The sequence below is a fragment of the Curcuma longa genome, chromosome 4 (assembly GCF_044706935.1).
Source record: "Curcuma longa cultivar G26 ecotype Majalengka, Jawa Barat chromosome 4, ITB_CL_G26_1.1, whole genome shotgun sequence".
Taxonomy (NCBI): domain Eukaryota; kingdom Viridiplantae; phylum Streptophyta; class Magnoliopsida; order Zingiberales; family Zingiberaceae; genus Curcuma; species Curcuma longa.
In genome coordinates this window covers 15,985,883-16,004,937 of record NC_133864.1, presented here as the reverse complement: position 1 = coordinate 16,004,937, position 19,055 = coordinate 15,985,883, and the positions used below count along the sequence as shown (strand labels likewise).

The 19,055-nt window shown below is 34.5% G+C and overlaps 2 protein-coding genes across 2 annotated transcripts; both read left to right on the top strand.

The window, feature by feature from the left end:
- Positions 1–581: 581 nt before the first annotated feature.
- On the top strand, positions 582–3,841 carry LOC141826823 (malate dehydrogenase, mitochondrial-like). The gene is made up of 7 exons (XM_074714125.1): positions 582–837; positions 948–1,121; positions 1,240–1,408; positions 1,494–1,555; positions 1,638–1,762; positions 3,281–3,398; positions 3,505–3,841. The coding sequence occupies exons 1-7, from the start codon at positions 586–588 to the stop codon at positions 3,643–3,645; spliced, it is 1,041 nt and encodes a 346-aa protein (XP_074570226.1). The 5' UTR covers positions 582–585; the 3' UTR covers positions 3,646–3,841.
- A 570-nt stretch (positions 3,842–4,411) lies between these two features.
- On the top strand, positions 4,412–17,890 carry LOC141826711 (splicing factor SF3a60 homolog). Its single transcript, XM_074713993.1, has 13 exons — positions 4,412–4,658; positions 4,776–4,892; positions 5,127–5,231; positions 6,262–6,407; positions 6,722–6,818; positions 8,646–8,810; positions 11,582–11,653; positions 12,728–12,877; positions 13,600–13,677; positions 16,049–16,177; positions 16,752–16,898; positions 17,456–17,606; positions 17,721–17,890. The coding sequence occupies exons 1-12, from the start codon at positions 4,485–4,487 to the stop codon at positions 17,600–17,602; spliced, it is 1,527 nt and encodes a 508-aa protein (XP_074570094.1). The 5' UTR covers positions 4,412–4,484; the 3' UTR covers positions 17,603–17,606; positions 17,721–17,890.
- Positions 17,891–19,055: the final 1,165 nt, after the last annotated feature.

The following is a 19,055-nucleotide window of genomic DNA, read 5'->3' as shown; positions in this document are numbered from 1 at the left end:
AAGCTGTCGATGATCCAGGGGTGTGCTATATCTTTTATGGTAATGAATTCATAGCAACATGGGTTTGCTGATTACTGAAACCGTGTAGTTGCTTTCACCCTTTTGATATTGAAATCGTGTTCAGTAGTTGCGTGTTGTATCATTGCAGCCTTTAAATAAAAGCTGTACAATTGTGCTCCATTTGTACATCAGAATTCTGCTTTCCCTTCGAGTGTCCACTTTACAACTGTTCTTGGCATTCCAGGGCCATTCATTTTCTTATCAACTTCCATCCTCTGTCTATCAGAGAAGATGAAACTAAAAGGGAGATGGAGTTTGGAATATTCTCTAATTTTCGTATTAAAATAAATTGTATCTGTTTTAGAATTAAAATTTTCCCTAAATTATGTAAAACAATATCAATTTTGGCAATAAAAACTTTATTTATTTATTTCCTTCTTCCGTCGTTAAATAGTCCAGAACGAAAACAGTGGCAGGCGGATCGCACGTGATCCTTCTTCTCGATTTCTCGCCTTACCTATCTCCCTATTTAGACGCCGAACTCTCTATCTCTTCAGTAATCGCTCTTTTACTACATCGGAGACGATGAGGAGCTTCCTGGCTAGATCTGTCGAGTTGGCGCTCAGACGTGGCGGAGCCTCCTCCGGCCGCCGCCTCTTCTCCTCCGACGCCGCCCCGGAGCGCAAGGTCGTGATCCTCGGAGCTGCTGGTGGTATCGGCCAGCCCCTCGCCCTCCTCATGAAGCTCAACCCCCTCGTCTCCAGCCTCGCCCTCTACGATATCGCTGGCACCCCGGGCGTTGCCGCTGATGTCAGCCACATCAACACTCGCGCCCAGGTTTGGAGATCTTCCTCCTTGTTTCTCTCCGCTTTTTTTTTTTTTTCCGATCCTTGAGGGGATTTTGATCGGATCTAGGGTTTTTGGTCTGCCATTTGATGGATCTCCAGGTGGCGGGCTATGTGGGCGAGGAGCAGATTGGCAAGGCCCTTGAGGGTTCCGATGTCGTGATCATCCCCGCTGGTGTGCCGCGGAAACCCGGCATGACTCGCGATGATCTCTTCAAAATCAACGCTGGCATCGTCAAGTCTCTTTGCACTGCCATCGCGAAGTACTGTCCTAACGTAAGTGTTTTTTCTCTCGACCAACAAATTGTTGCAGTTCCTCTTTATGTTCGTTCCTTCTAAGCGTTTGAGGAATTATGATATATAAAGAGAATTAATTTTTGTTTCTTTTAATCAGGCTGTTGTTAATATGATAAGCAACCCAGTGAATTCAACTGTACCTATTGCGTCTGAGGTGTTCAAGAAGGCAGGAACATATGATGAGAAAAAACTGTTCGGCGTTACCACTCTTGATGTAGTCAGGGCTAAAACCTTCTATGCTGGGAAAGCTAAGGTTCCGGTGGCTGGTAATGCCTTCTTCTTGTTGAATCTGATATTTTCATGATTAGGTGAGCAAATCATCCGAGTTAAACGATGCGGTCGTTTATACAGATGTTAATGTTCCTGTTGTCGGTGGGCATGCTGGCATAACAATCTTGCCTCTGTTCTCTCAGGTGATTGCTGTGGGTTTGATGTAATAATGTTGTTTCTGTGCTATGATTAATCTTTGATAGGTTAAATATTTTTTTTCGACAGGCAACTCCTGTTAGTAATGATTTGTCTCACGAGGATATCAAGGCTCTTACCAAAAGGACCCAGGATGGTGGGACGGAGGTTGTGGAGGCAAAAGCTGGAAAAGGCTCTGCAACTTTGTCAATGGCGTAAGTTACACATCTTATTCTATTATATGGTGATTCAGCTCTCTTTCATTGTTTTGAATATATTGATCCATGTTTATCTTCGAAATTGTTATTTCCTAGTATTGTCCTTAACTTTTCAATGTTGTGTTGACAAATTGGTGTCTGGTGCCTTTAAGAGCTCTTCATTTCTCTTTCGGATCCATGTTCCTCTTTTTCTATTGAAACAGACAAAAAGCTATATCTTACTAAAGTAGTTTTTCCTTTCTATTAATTTAGTTAATCAAACCTCTTCAAATTAAAGGCATACTGTTTATCCTTTATATAACACGAGATAACATTGAAATAAGGTGATATTCTCCTTAGAACCATGGTGTTGTTTCTCACATTCTGCCTAGATCTCTCAAATCCTACCTGCTTTGTCTGATTAAACATACGAATGCATATAAACTTTTATTGTAACACCTTAGTTTGGGCTTATAAAAGGGTTTATAAGTTTACAAGAGGAACTATTGTTAACTTGTGTTTAAACATTTCGAGCTAGTAGTTGGGCATAATAAGTTATTGGGCTAGTTTTCTCATTTACGTGGGTTGAAGGTCAAAGCAAAGCATCCATAGGTACCAATTTCTACTACATTTTAAGTTTCTTAAGTAAACAAATTTCACATGCCTAACTTTAACACATGAATGTGTGGTGTTCAAATCAGATGGAGGAATGATGATATTTGGTTAGGTCAATAAAAATTCAGTAAGATAATGTGCTGTTTTATATAGTTTTGATTCCAATCATTTTATCTCTTATCATGTTATTCCTGTTTCTTGTTTTTAAAACTCAAGCCAGGTTTTACATTCATAATGACCTGTTGGGCTAGAGGCGTTTAACAAATCGACCCTAAACCTCACCCTAGCCAAAGATATGGGCAATTTTGGGACTAACAGTTTGATGTTTTGGTTTTAGTTGGGCTCATCTGGGATATGATTTTTTTTTCTTTCTGACTTGTAAATACATTTTAGTACCGAAATCCAACCCAGTGCAATCATTTGTATTGAAATTTATATACTTGCCCTGGATGTCAAGCAGTGATGTAATATTTCCCCAGAGCTAACCTGACATGGCACAATTTTGAATTTCTTATATGAATTACTTTGAACAGTTTTGAGTTTCACATATGAATTACTTTGAACCTAAACTGTACCACGATGTTGTCATGGTTTGACTGAATTGCTTTGGTTCTAAAATTCACACCAAATTAGTTTTGTGACCTGAACTAGTTGGACAGCATGGCTTTGGTTTAATACCATATGCAACCTTGAACACCTACCTGTTCTCCTATTCTCAGTATTCCATCTTGGTTTGCTGTTGCTTACACCTTAAATGGTTATATTTGCCTTTTCATTTTGGAATTTTGTGATTTTTGCTTTTTCAATTTGGAATTTTGGTGAATTTTGCCTTTTCATTTTGAAATTTGGTGATTTCTATGTAGTGTAGATGCTGAGAAAGAATAAATCTATCCATTGAAGTTAACTGATAGTATGATGCAGATATGCAGGAGCCATTTTTGCAGATGCGTGCTTGAAGGGTCTTAATGGAGCTCCTGGCATCGTTGAGTGTTCATTTGTGCAATCAAGTGTCACCGAGCTGCCATTTTTTGCATCCAAGGTCAGTTGCATTCTTTTTGGCTTGCTGATTACAGGTATAATATAACTTCAAATCCCTGCTTACTAACTGCGTACCTGCATGCTATTTCTGCATTGTGTCTCATCAGGTGAAGCTGGGGAAGAATGGAATTGAGGAAGTTCTTGGACTTGGCTCTCTGTCTGATTACGAGAAAGAGGGCTTGGAAAATCTTAAGCCTGAACTAAAAGCCTCAATCGAAAAGGGTATCAAGTTCGCACAGGAAAATTAAGTATTAAGTTTCCAGGTTCACAAAATTTTGCTGCTGCAAGTCGAGGGGTCAGCATCTCAATGCAATGTCTTTTTGCCATCTTGTTTGAGTAACCAATTCAAGCTTGGGAACTTGGTTTAATAAATCATTTCCAGAGGCACTGTCGAATGTATCGTTCAAAAACTGTTTTATTTTAACCTCATGTTTATTTTGCAGACATTCTGTGATCGGTTAGGCTCAATCCATACTGGGTAATTTTCTATTGTTTTGGTCGCCATAAGAAAATCTAATTGGTTGTGTAATAAGATTAATTAGCATGCTCTGATTAGGTCGTGTAAAACATAATGTTCTCGTAATTGTTAACTGAAGTTTACTCACATCAACATCGTTTTCTTTTCTTATTCTTTGCTATAATATCTTTTTTGGCTATTTTCTTTAGGGAAGAAATACTAAGGAATTTTTTAATTATTTTTTCTTGATGTTTCGATGATGGTAACTAGTTCTATTTCAAAATGAATCAGCTTAAGCTCTTTGAGTGATGCCAATTAAGTCATAAATTTTTTAAAATGGACAAGAATATTTTTAAAAATTATATGTTTATTTTATACATGTTAAAAAATAGGATAAAATTCAAATATTCTAAATAACTATCAATCGAAAAAAAATATAAATTTTTAGATAACTTTTAAACAAAAAATGTAAGTTCTTATTTAAAAAAATAAAATAAAACTTGCCTATGGGCAAATTTTTCCGCAGCAAAAGGACTGCTTGCGCAGACTCGGCCGAAACAAAAACCCTAACCTCTCCTCTGGCGACGACGTTCTCCTCTCTTCATCTCTCCGGCAAGCGACAAGACCGCCATGTCTTCGACGCTCCTTGAGGTGACGCGCTCTGCCCATGAGGACGTCGAGCGCCTGGAGCGACTCATCGTGCGAGAGCTCCAGCGCGAGCCCGACAGCAACCGAGACCGTCTCTTCCAGAGCCACCGCGTCCGCCACATGATCGACCTCATCACCAACACCACAGATAAGCTTGTAATGCCGTGTTCTCGGGCCCTTCTATTTTGTAACACCGTCACATTATCTTGTTGTCTGGCTTAAGCGTCTGATGTGCTATTTATTTACGTTGATTTTTCTTCTGCTCTCTGCAAGATTGATATATACGAGGACAAAGACAGTGCGAGGAAAGATGAGATTGCGGCGCTTGGTGGGCAGACTGCAACTGGCTCGATTACGCTCTTTGGTGCGTTTTATGATAGGCTTAAAGAGGTGGGTGTTCGTTCAAGCTCTAGATATTGAAAAAAATATACTACCTTTTATGTGGTGGGCATTTGCTTCTGCTTCGGATTTGGCAGATTTTACATGGTTTGGTGCATAATTCTCCTTCCGATATTCAATGTGTGATTTACGGAAGTCTACACAATACTTTATGTTGATGTTTAGGAAGCTTGATTTCGTAATTTTATTAAAATTTTGCATTACTCTGAGCTTTACCTTGTGCAGATCCGTGACTACCATAGGAGACATCCATCAGCTCGTGTGGTTGATACAACTGAAGAATACGAAGAGCTTCTAAAGGAAGAACCACATATTGAATTTAGTGGCGAGGTATCATAGGTTCTGTCATAATTTTGTGCTTGTTTTTTTCCTTGGATGGATGCTTGATTCCATTTCTCACATGAAATCAATTTCAAAGATTGAGATTCAAAGCGTGACACCAACATGAAATTTATCCCACAAAACACAGGATTCCTGCTTCATGATCTAGACTATCTAGTTACTTTCCTGCAAACTTGCTTATTTTTCTTTGGGTTTTGATCGTATTCTTCCATATTGGTTATGCCAGTGTCTTCAATATTTGATCATTGATGGGTGAAGGAATCCAGTTTAGTGAAATCCAAACAGTTCAATTGGTTTGGTGCAAGAATTATATATATTAACATATGGAAGTATTGTTGGTTAACTCAAGCTCTGACAATAATTTTGCCAAACTAGCTTTTGAGTTTGAGTTGTACTTTTCTTATGGTAATTCAGTTGATCTAGTTATCAAGGATGAGTTTTGATGAGTTAAATAAACTCAGTAACTCAAGAAACTGAAAACATTATATTCCAACAAACAGATATGATGTTCTAATGAAGCCCAGTGATATGAGTGGCAAATGGAAAATATATGAGTGCAGTGGAGATGACATAGTCATGGAAAAATGAATATTTTCTTTTCTTGATGTTTGTTCACTGTGGTGTGGAATCTTGTGAATAATAATTCTTTTGTTTCTTCCAATCACGATGAGGAATGGGATAGATGCCTTTGTGATTTTTGTATTTTAATTTCTGCAGGATTTTGTCATTGTGCATGCAGGATCATGCTGGCACGCAGGGTAAGCTTTAGGTGTTTATACATCTTCGTGATGCCTTTCTGATATAGACTGTGCTGCAATTTTGATAATTGGGCAAAGCTTATCTTGTCATGGTGTTATGGTGGGCTAAATAAAAATGAACTATGCACTTAATATTTTTCAGAGTATATTATGTTTATGTGTTTATTTCTGAGAGTACCTTCCAAGATCTCAACTCGCTATTGTGTTTTTTGGCACTACAACATAATTTTCTATTTATGTATTTTTGGTTGTTTTCACAGGAAGCTTTTGGCCGATACCTTGATATGCATGAGTTATACAATGAGTATATCAATTCAAAGTTCGGGGATTCTTCTACAGAGTACTTGACTTTCTTGGATTCATTTTCTCGAACTCAAAGCATTCCATGCCATCTGAAGTTGAGTAGGTAAACCCTGACGTTATATTTTGGCATCTCTTATTTGTATTATTGCAAATGCCAATGCATCATAGCCATCACAATTAAGTAGTTTTTGTTTCATTTATGATTTATTTTCACCCATTTTCTGTGGAAAAGGATGTTCGAGAGGTTCTTTCTTTTGCTTTTCTTTTAATTGTCATATAGTTCTCTCTAGCTTTGTTAATTTCTTCAGTACTTTTTAAGATTTTTTTTTATTTTTCTTTAGTAGCGATGCTATGCCATAATATGTATTAAAAATAGACTTGAACTGCTCTGAGTTTACTTTTTGTTAATTTTGACAGACAATATAAGGAATATTTGGAGCATGTTTTGCAGTATCTTGTATCATTCATGGAACGTACACAGCCACTACAAGATCTTGATAGGTTATTTGAGAAGGTAAAGTTGCTGATTTTTTTCTGCTAATGAATTCTTTAAGTTAATAACTTTGATATACATCGACTGTATTTTATTCTATGAAAACATTAGTTAGCAATACTAATGTCCTCTTGGATGAGAGATTGATCCATTGACTTGTTAGACACAACTATTGACCTAAATTTCTTAACATCAAAGATAATAATAGCTTACTGTCTAAGTGTATCCTTTTTTATATGCCACAAACCACCTTGCTGGACTAAAGTAGGATGTTAAACTTGTGACAATATTTGTTAAGGTCTAAAGTCCAATTCATGGCCCATAATATTCTTAAGTCGACTACACGTGATGTCCAATGGTGGCTCAACCATCACATAGGAATCCCTTTTCGATAACACGGCTTGTGTAGTTGAAAAACTGACACATTAAGTCAGGCTTAAGGATTTTGACAAGTGGTTCAGTCTAACAAATTAATGTGATGGTTGAGCCTAAAAAATTAGTGGGTCAATTCTTTAATCTAATGGGACTTGAGAGAATATAATTTAAGAATTTGATTATTTTAGAAAAAAAATTATTATCTTCTAATCTTGCATTTGATTATAATGTGAAAGGTCTTATTTTCATTGTCCCTCATCTTAACAAAGTATCTCTAATTTCATTGTAAATTTACTAATTGATCTTAGTTGGAAAGCAATTGTATTGATCTTGGCACTGCCTTGTTTAATTTTATTTGAGTTGCCCATCAATTTGTGGTTTGACTGATATAAGTTCATTAAATACATGGCCATCATGCATGCCTGTCCTTGTATGAGAGAAAGGACAATCTCAATCTCTTGTTAAAGCAGAGAAAGAACACTATAATTCTACTGAAATTGCTGAATAATGATCATAAATCTAGCTAGTAGTGACCTTCAAGTATTAGCAACGTTTATACCACCATTTGATGGTGTATGATCGTATATTCCTATGTAAATCCTGAAAACTTTATAAACGTGTACTGAAGAAATTTTTTTGAAAAGGTAAAAAAGGTTCGATAGTAGCAATTTGATTCCTAAAAGGGAAAAAGTAAAGAATATTCGAAGATATATTTTAAGTGCAGTAAATAGTATAATAAACTATTTATGTAAATTGACTATGACTAATTAGGGGCAATGTGATGATTACCTAACCTAGACAATAGTATTTTGGATATAACATGCACAAAAAGGTCTCATTTACATTTTTCAATTGTAGTTGATAACCAATGTTAAAATCAAATCAATGAGATCAAGCAATCTTTACAGTTTTGATAAAAACTATCTAGTTTATTCACACGTTTTCATATTTTTTAAATATTTGTTGTTTCCCCCTACTTCTAGTCTTTTCTCAATTAATCAAAATATGAACATGATCTCATTTTCATGCTTTCCTTCTTTAATGAAATTGCATTTATAATCCTAAAAAATTGAATTAATGATATCTAGGATTCATAAAAAATATGATAAAATAAATCGGTTAACGTTTGTTTGTAAATATGTTTTCTTGCTTTTCCATATTTTTCTTTATTTCTTTTGATGTTTTCCTCAATTTAAATTTATATTATGCTGTGAACCTTTAATCTGGTAGAAATTGACAATTTTTTAATCACTTGTTGAAGCTGAGTTGCCCACATTTGCTTAGTGGAAGCTATTCCAAATCTATAGAGTAATATAAATAGATGGTCTTTTTACTACATTTTTATGAGTACTATGCGAACATGTTGGCTGTGTCTAGGGGATTGTTATTAACTTGTCTGGATGAGAATCTTGTTTCATCACAATTTAAATCGATCAATATAGCATAACAAGAAGTTTATTTTTTTCGTAGCAGCTTGAAGTTGAGTTTGAACAACAATGGGCTGATGGGAACATTTTGGGATGGGAAAACAAAGGTTTAGACAGAGATCCTCTTCCATCACAAAGCGATGAGCTTGATCTTGAGTATTACAGTACACTTGAAGAACTTATGGAGGTCGGACCTGAAAAATTAAAAGAGGTTAGTTCTTTGCCCTTTACTGTTTCTCTATGCTGGCAGTCTATACAATTCATTATCCTGGATGGTCCTATGTTTTTCAGTTTTATCCTGGTGAACACTGACATAGTTTATTTCAATCAAACTTATAGTCTTACATCATCTGCTGATGTTGTCAATGATCAGGCTCTGCTATTTTTGACCTGCTCTGCTTGTTGTGTGATACTGATTTCTTACTAATTTTTGGAATAAATGAAAAGGCTGTATAAATTTGGACCTTTCTTGGCCTGGTAGCTTATTTCATGTTGTATTTTACAAAAAAAAAAAAAAATCCCAATAACAAGATTGTTTTGAAACTGGGATTGACGCTTTAAAAGTTTCTGTAATGAACATTTATTGAAAAAGTAGGATATAATAGTTCGCATTAGGAATAGGGGTGGGCTTGGGTTGGGTTGGTACGTTTTTTTAGAAAAGTTCAATGCTTGGTTTGATTCAAGTTATTAAAACATCCCCATTTACAGATTCATAACTAGAAAAAAAAACTGAACTAAACTTTCTTAGCTTGGTTCAGGTTTTAAGGATCGCAAATTTTTGTATTTGGGGATTTTAGATTTGTTATACCATACTGCACATTTCATAGAAAATCAAAAGTGCACTCCTTATTATCATTATCATCAAAAGAGTGCTTCACTTTGAAAAAAAATAAAAATATTAAAACATCATCTCACTTATAATTTTCTGCCTAAAATACCACTTTGTTCTCAGCCGGTCTAACTGCAAGAATATGAACCGGCAACCTAACCATCACCTTGGAGCTACTTTGACCAAAGCAGATCCAAGGTTGAGCTGTAGCTCCAAAATGGTGCAGTTTTGGTTAAAGCAGCTCCATCATGGAGCACACAAGCTATTTGGGGCAGAAAATTATAGGGTGGGGCGTTGTTTTGATAAATTTTGAAAGATGGGTACCCTTTTGATGATATGGATAAAAGGGTGCTCTTTTGATTTTCTTCCACGAAATTGAACTATACAAAAGCTCTAGCACTAGAATTAGACCTATAATTCACATAAATTGTATAATCGAATGCAAGTTCTTCAATTGACAAGAGTTATATATTTTAGAATAAAAAAGAAACATAATTCCTATTGTCATGTTTCAATTGTAAGTCACTGATAACAATAGAATAAAAATTAATCAACATTTCTTCTCACTAAATATATAGGATTCAATACCCACACAACTAAGAGAAATTATCAATGATGAGAAATGAACATGATGAGCTATTTACCATAAATTCTAATCAGCTTAAATGCAACTGCATGTTACAAAGAACGTCAAAAGGAATACTGGACATAGAAGAGACGCTGATTAGATTTATGTTGCAATGTGGAAGAAGAATTAGTGGAGGTGAGGGTGGACATAAGCAACATATTTTCTTGGAAAAACTCAATTTTTTAAGTCAGTTCACTTTTCAGTCAGGTAGGATCTATTAATCTATCGCTCTAACCCATATATCAGGACACACACCAAAACTTCCAAACAAGACTTCGATCTACAAACTTCCCGTGACAGGTTGACAGTAAGCCAGTTGCAGAAAAAAAAATGAATAAACTTTGCTTAATTAATGTGTTTAAAAGGCAGAATAAACACTTTGAAAGCATAAATCTCAGTACAGAAATATTCTTGGAACTGCAGAAAAGGGATGCAACGTGGTATGGTTCTTGCAAAACACACTGAAATATGATATGCAGCCATAAAAAATGAAAATTTCAACTTATACTACTTTTACGGATTTCCTAATGATCAACTTGATAGAAATTGAATTGACAACTTTTTATCAGTCAACTATCACTGTGCATAGATTATTTGAGTAATTTACCAATGAAAGTTATATACTCTCCTTCCAGGATTTACAAGTCATTTGTTGATGATGCATTCACCTTCATGATCTTAGTTATATATCCAATTACAAATGTACATGCATGTCTTTTAAGGAACCATCATATAGTATTAAAGTATGTTGATCTCCAAATGAAATAAAATGAATGTGGCATTCTCAAATCGAAGGATCACTTAGACAGGCACACCTACCTTGGATGAAACAGCGAGTCACATGCGACAAGTTGTTCTCTGGGATTTTATTTTAATTATCCAATTACTTAAGATAACCAATTTTTTAAACAATGCAATTACAATATATAATGAAGTGTCTATACAATCTGATTGCTCCTAAGACTAAGGCACCATCACTAACAGTACAACCTTGCATGATTGGTACTTCAAAGGAAATCAAACTTCGATTATGACATAGTTTGAGGTGAATATTGGAAACTATAATAAACTGTTAAAATTTAAATGAATGCCTTTTCCCTCCAAATTGCAGCATTGCTTCCAAAGGGAAGAACGACTAATGCTCTCTGGATGTGCTTACTGTTAATTTTTTGAGGCTTATTACTGACCATGAATGTTCTCTCTCTGGCTGTGCTTATTGCTTGATACTCTCGGGGCTTAATATTGACCACTTATGTTCTCTCTGGCTGTGCTTACAGAAAGGCTAAGTCTAAGGTTCATAGAATATCCATTTGCTAGCTAGTTTTAGGTACTACCTGCTAGGTAATTCAGACTAAAGTTTGTGGACATAGTTGGTAAACTTTTTGAATGCTTCTTTAAAATGCAATGATATAGAATAATTATCATGCAAAATTTCTGTGCTCTAACCGATTGGTCTTTCTTTTCAGTGATTTTTTTTATGCTTATGATTATTTTCCTTATACTGAGTAATGACTCAACACTTTAGGCCTTGGCGACTCTTGGCTTGAAAACTGGGGGTACACTTAAACAGCGTGCAGAGAGATTGTTTCTTACAAAGGTTAGTAGTAACGTCTTGTGTGTGTGTGTGTGTGTGTGTGTGTGTGTGTGTGTGTGTCTATAACTGGATTTCATCCTTGCTTCACAAGGATCAAAGCAAGTTATTTTGCCAAAATTTTATAGCTTGTCTTGATAAAATTCTTTATTGTGTACTTATTTTTGCACGCTAAGTATTGACCATTAATTTTCATGATTGCTAAAAGTAAAATTCACTGTGTTCCTAGATAGACGAACGATGTTTCATCTGGTGAATCTTTTTGCATGGGATTTCTTGTTTTACAACCAGTGATAAGATGAATATTCAGGGTTGATCTTGATTTTCTTCCCCTTACACAGTGATCACAATTGCTTCCCTGGATTTTAAGATCTTATGATCCTGCATCCCAAATTGGCCTTGGCATTTTTTTTCCTGAATAGGATTTTAATCGAGATGGTATCTTATACATCTTGATCGTAAGTTTCAACGCTATTATTAGGTACAATCTCAATTGTGAGAACTTGACTTAATGGAATATTCTGACATTCATATAGCTTCCCTAAATTTATCTACACATGTCAGTTTCACGTCGTGAACAAAGAATATGCTTACACCGGCACTCACTTAACTTTGTTACAGCTTGCAGGTTCATTTTTGTGAACAAAGAATATTGTGAAGTTTCAATAATACATCCATCCTGACAAGATAATTTCAAGTCCTTGAGAATGTTTCCAAATTTCCTAAACTGTATTTTGAAATATAGACAATCAACAATCACTGAGATTGGTCTATCTTAAGGAACTGGTACCACTAATCTTCCTCATACCAAGTGGCATGACGTGGTACACCACTTGCTATAGTGTTATTTTGCCAGTTTGCTCAGATTGTTATCAATTTTGAACCATGCTTTAGTCCTATAACCTCGTCATCACATTTCATAGTTATCTTTGTTCACTAACAATTTAGTTTTCCTAGAATTTTTTGTCTTCTAAAGATCATGCACAGATTTCTTTGATTTAATTTAATTTGATCTGGAAATTTAAGCATGGTTGTGTTTGTTTGCTTATGGGTAACTTGAGCATCTTGGTTCCTTTGTAGGACACTCCTCTAGAGCAACTTGATAAGAAGCATTTTGCAAAAAACTCACGTAACTCAGAGAAAAATGTTGCCACTGATCAGATTAGTTCTAAGAAAGAAATTGCTTTGATGGAGGCAAAGTTGCATCATTTATGTGACCTTCTAACAGAGGTTAGTCTATGACTGTTCTTTTTAAATTCATTCTATCAGCATTTGTTTGTTATTCTTGATAGTTTGCTTGATATGGTCATTCAATCATTTCGTACACACATCTAAATTCTTTCATGAGAAAGTAGTCTTGATAATGTTCAGTTTAATTCTGAACACTGTGAACTTTGGCTTTCCGTGATTTCATATCATATGATGGACATATTATTGAAGTGGAAATTGCAGGTTATGTATTATGAAAGTATACTATGAATTCTGTAGATTAAGCTATCATTAAAATCGAGGATGTATTTACTTGAGTGTAGGAACAGGAAGAAAGAAAGGTACAGTAGTGGTGAAAAGAGGAGGGGAAGTCAGTGAGAGCAGGAATTTCCTTCGAATTGTATATTTGCAAAGAGAGGAATGTAAGAGAAACAAAGAAAATGACAAAGTTACCCTTTTCATTGTCATTCCCAAGACATGCTGGTTAAACTAGTTTCTTTTAGACTTTTTCATCTTTCTCCCTTCTGTCCACTTTGAACTAAGAGTGGGGAAAGGAGGCTTAATGAACAAGGGAATTGATCGTTTTCCCCTTCCTTTCCCTTCTATGTTGGCTTCCTTCCCCTCAAGTAGACAAGTGCAGAATGTGTAATTTGCATGCGCACTACCACTTAAAACCAGAAGTACACTGTGCTTCTTACTCTCTCATTTCTTGTAATAACAAATGGTCCCATTTTTATTGGCAGGTTATTGATCAAACAAAAGAAAATATTGAAAAGAAGCAAGCTTTAACATATGAGGAAATGGAAGCAGAACGTGAAGAGGTAATCTTCCATTCATTGGTGAACTCTAGGATTGTAACTTATAGATAATAGCTGTTGTACTTTGTTGATAGTTGCTGATGAAATGTATTTTGATCATGCAATACACATGTAGACTTTGCAGTTTATGTTCTTTTCAGTAAAATGTATAATTGCCTGTTTAAATGGTAGAAACTTATCTCCTTGGCAAGCCTCTTACATGGTTGAGGATATTAAGGAGGTTGGAGCTGGGTGCATAGCTAAATGTTGTGATATGGTTAGAAGTAAGAAGAAACTCATGCTGTGACTAAGCTAGAGATGGTGGGGGCTGTGATCTTAAAGTGGACTTGGTAGGGGATATTAAGGAGTTAAGGGCTTGGTCTCTAGCTAAATGGCAACATCTATTTAGAATTAGGATTATTTAGGTTCTTGCTGTGGCTAAGGTGATGATGAAGGGGTTTTCAGGTGGAGGTTAGTTTGTACTATTGTAGTTTTCTGAAGAATTTAATGTAATAGTTGCTAGCTGTTTAAAAAAAACATTCATAATTGTCTTTGCTTTAGCAATATTCGGCTTTAGCAATATTCCACTTATCCAATGTTAGACCTTCAGGTTAGGCATGCTTTTTGACTTAAAAAGAAGCCAGTGATTTCTGTTTGCTTGCAGAGAAATGAGAGGAAAGGAAATATTACCGATAAAAAGTTATTATTTCATCCTAATTCTTTCCAAGTAAACAAGAAGTAGATTCTGTGTATTTATTCTGATTGACTATTTTGTGCACTTGAGGTGTATCAAGGTTTAGTGGACCAAATATCCTAATCATAACTGAAATAATTGTGACCCATCTTGGTTCTCTTTTTGTATGTTAGAGAGAAATTTGTCATATTGTTGTTTGAATAGCCTACACAGATGCTAATTAGCTGTTGTTTGTAGAACACTGCAAGCTGCATGCAATATGGTTGTGCAATTTTATTTTCTTGAATCTCGATGCCAAGTTTTTTTGGTAACATTGTTATATTATTGCTGTAATTTTTTTTTAAAGTACATGCAGGTAGTGTGGCTATTATGTAGCACATGAGGTGCTAATAGGATTGCATATGTGCCTCATGTTAAAAAGTTAGTTTATGTTATTTATATTCAACAAAATGTGATTTACATAGTTATTAATATCTTAAATCAGTACTTAATTTAATGAACTATTTTCAAGTCAGGGTAATCTAGGTTTGGAGAATCTTGCTTCTCATTTGAAAAGAGGAAGCTTTTTTCCCTAGCCAAGCATTATACATCGATATTTTTTAAATTAAATATTTGATTTCTATTCAACTAAATTAAACCAATTTGATCAATGTCTGTCATGAAATCAAGCAGTCATTTAGAAAAAAATTTAAATAAAACAATTATTTTATATTTAGTAACAGTACAAATAAATATAACATAATATAGTTCTTACAAGAATGCTTTTATATTACAAAAGGTATGAAAAATAAAAGTAAAATAATTAGATTAAACAATAATAAAAATATATAACTTGTGGAACTTTAATCTGTGTTAAACATTACAGCCAATGAGCTAAAATGCTATGTAAAAATAAAAATAATCGACGATGTAAAATAACTAAATTAAGATTAAATATTAAGTGCAATACATTAAATGTAAAATCTATTATATAAATAAATGTAAAAAAACACAATTTTTATGCATTTAATTTTTAGGGTAAATATAATTACACTCCATGTAGTTAAAAGCTCCTCTTATTTTTAACTACCCAATCATCTTCCATATCAACTTGTTGAATAATAGATAAGATACCACTAACTAAATAGTTAGACTTCGTACCTATAAAGACTGGAACAAAGCAACCCTTGGAAAGTAGTATTTTCTTGAAACAAATGGAACATTAGTCTGTTGATTATTTATATTTTATGCCGGGTTGCATGTAAACTATTTTTTCTTCACAAACTCTTTGTGTAGGTCTAGTTAATCAGTTTGGTTCTGTGTGCTAATTGAATATAGAAGCATTAGGTATATGTGACCCACATATATACTATCTGATCTATTACAATCTTTAATTAGATCTATATTAGTTTTGCTGCGGCATAGAATCCAACTTCATAAGCACTGGGTCAGCCTCCAGATGAATATGTAGCCACAAAGGAATCTGTGTGAGTAATGGTTAAGGATGCATAGCTAGCAAATGCAGGCAATTAATTCTACGGTTAAAACCTTTAAGTACTTGTTTACTCATGGGTTTCTCCAATCCTCTTTCCAGAATTTTGTTTCATGTATCAAATAGATTTTGTTAATAGAATGATATCTTCTTCCATCTTTTAATTTGCTTCTGTTTCTTCATTGCCTTTTTTTTTCAAGCTTAAATCACGTTTTTGTTTCTTCAATCAGGAGGTGATACAAGCTGACACTGAAAGTGATGATGAGGAGCAGCAAATCTACAATCCTCTAAAATTGCCAATGGGCTGGGATGGGAAGCCTATTCCTTACTGGCTTTACAAGCTTCATGGACTTGGACAGGTATGCTTACACCAGTCCTCCCTATGTTCATGCAGCATGCAAATTTTATACTCTTTCTGTAGACTTATCTGATTCCTTTAATTCACCATGTTATTCTTTTATGTGGTCCAATGTAAGCAAACCTTTCAGCCATATGTGATTGTAAAGCTATTGTAATATATTTCATAATTTCACCTTGTCAATACATGGTTCATGCGTAACCATTCGTCCAAATGTACATGCTATCAAATTAATGGCATCATTTTATTGTACATAAGCTTTTGCTCTTCTTTAATCTCCCATATTAATACTCAATAATTTCATGGCTTTTCCTGTTTGTGCCAATGAAAGAAATAGGCAATAATTTCATAGCTCATGAGTACAATCCGTTTAGTGCTTTTGTTTCCTCTCATTGTGTTATTTTTTGTCTCAAGGATTTTCATACTAATTGCTTTCTCTACATAGCTTGCGCATGAACTATTGTTTATCTAACATAGCTTGACTGAATTTTCTCTAGGATTTTAAATGTTGTATAATGCAAATAGTTCAGAGTTGCTAATTAAACATGAGGGACCATTTTGTTCCTTTGCTGTAGGAATTCAAATGTGAGATATGTGGGAACCAAAGTTACTGGGGACGAAGGGCATTTGAGCGCCATTTTAAGGAGTGGCGTCACCAGCATGGCATGCGCTGTCTTAACATTCCTAACACTAAAAACTTCAATGAGATCACGTCCATCCAGGTGAGTTCACATTTCCTTCTGTTTTTGACAAAAATTTTTGCAACAATGCATCAATACGGACATTTATTTCATAGTTATGCTTTTGAATTCAGTTTAGTATATGGCTCCACAAATTCCAAAGTCCTGTAAAGGCACTAGCAAATACGACATTAGCATAAATTTGAATTTACACCTCATAAATTCATAGAAAAATAGCAGTATTCATAATAATTTAAGTTTATTTTATTTGTGTAGAACTGCATACATGAAAGTCAGCACTCTGAGACAATATGGCTGGTCTAATTGTATTATTACAATCTTTGTAGCCTGATAGGCATAAATTGTTCACACGTTCCTCTAAAAGACTACTTTCATTCTAGCAATTTTTCTTTTTTTTTTCAAATTAACTCTTCTAGAAATTTTATAATTTATGACATCAATGCAATCGTAAGCAAGTTACCTACCATTCAGTATGGTAAAAAAATATCTCACCTCGACATGGTCGTTGTTCTTGAATGTTATCCACCATTCAGTATGGTAAAAATCATACGATTGAATTTCACCATATGCCTTAACAGGAGGCAAAAGAGCTTTGGGAGAAAATTCAAGAACGTCAAGGAGTCAACAAATGGAGGCCAGACCTTGAAGAAGAGTACGAAGACAGAGAGGGTAACATCTATAACAAGAAGACATACACTGATCTGCAGCGCCAGGGGCTGATTTGAAGAGGTGATATCAGTTGTGTTTGATTATTGCGCTGTTTGCTTAATCTTGTTATTATGAAAAGTGCAATTCTTTTTTTTAAAAAAAAACAATGCAGCATTTTTTTTTTTTGCAATGCAGGATCTGAAGATGTTAAAGCCATACCAGCTACTAAACTTATTTGAGCTTTTTCTATTATCATGTATTCGCATTTCAGGACTAAGGTTTGACACTAAATGAGTGTGTTAGGTTTAAGTTGTTGTGTTGCATTAGTGAAGTATCATTTTTCTCTAATAAGTGCTCGTGATTTATGTGGAAAGTATTCCCCATCTGCTAATTGTTATGCAGGAGTTATATTAATTTTTAATAAAAATTAAATTAATTGAAATAATTAAAATTTTTAAATTTTTAAATAAGAAATTTAAATCAAATTGATTAAAATTTTATTAAAAAATTAATTATTTTTTATTTTAATTTATTTAATATTATAAAAAATTTTAAAATTAAAATTGAATTGAATTGATTATTTTTTATTTTGAAAATTTGATTTATTTCAAAATAATCAAATTAAAATTTTAAATTAAAATCAAATTGAATTTTTATTCATCTCTAATAATATTGTTCATTTTTAATCTGTTTCTCTAGTCATATATCTTTTTCTATTTTCTTCCGTTCATATAGAACCTAGTAGTAGGCCCTTAGCATACAGAGGAGACAATCTTACGGTTTTCTTATTACCTTTTTTTTTTTTGCCATCCCTTCCCTATTCCTTTAATCAAACCCCAGATATATTTGTTTAGTCTCAAGGCAGTTGTATCGTCAACCCATTCTCGTGATGAACTTTGTTTTTCCCACTCGATCCAACCTATACCTTTGTTTTTGGTGACTGAATCATTTTATTAAACGGCGCCATCTGCACTTCATCCGGCTACAATATTTTTTTTTTTCCAGAAGATAGATCTACTTTAATTTTTTGCTCTTTGATGCAACGAAATTGCCAAAGTTTGTGATTTTGGTTCACCAAAATCATCTACCAATGGTTCACCAAAATCTGAGTCTACCATCAGAGGATCTTCCATCAATATTCTGTTGTGACTTTCTCACCAACCCTGATAATTTGAATTTAAATTAGTCGACCATTATAACAAAACATTTAAAATTATTGTTTAATTTTTTTATGTTTCTGTAAAAGCAAATTCAATAAATTTAAACATCTCCCTCAATAACCACCGAATAGGAGGAGAAATAAATCTCCTTATACTTTTCCACTGTTCTTCCACGTAGTAGGAATCACGGCCCAGTGCCTCACCGTTGGCGGCAGCAGTAGGCCTCCCCACCACCTTCCCACGGCTCCACCAACATGCTTGTGTTAATGGTCTTGTCTCGTGACTCTCGTCTTTTTGAGAAACATGTCCTCCCCTAACATCCTACTAGTAAAGATACTCTGCACCTCGAATATTAATTACTTTCGATCGA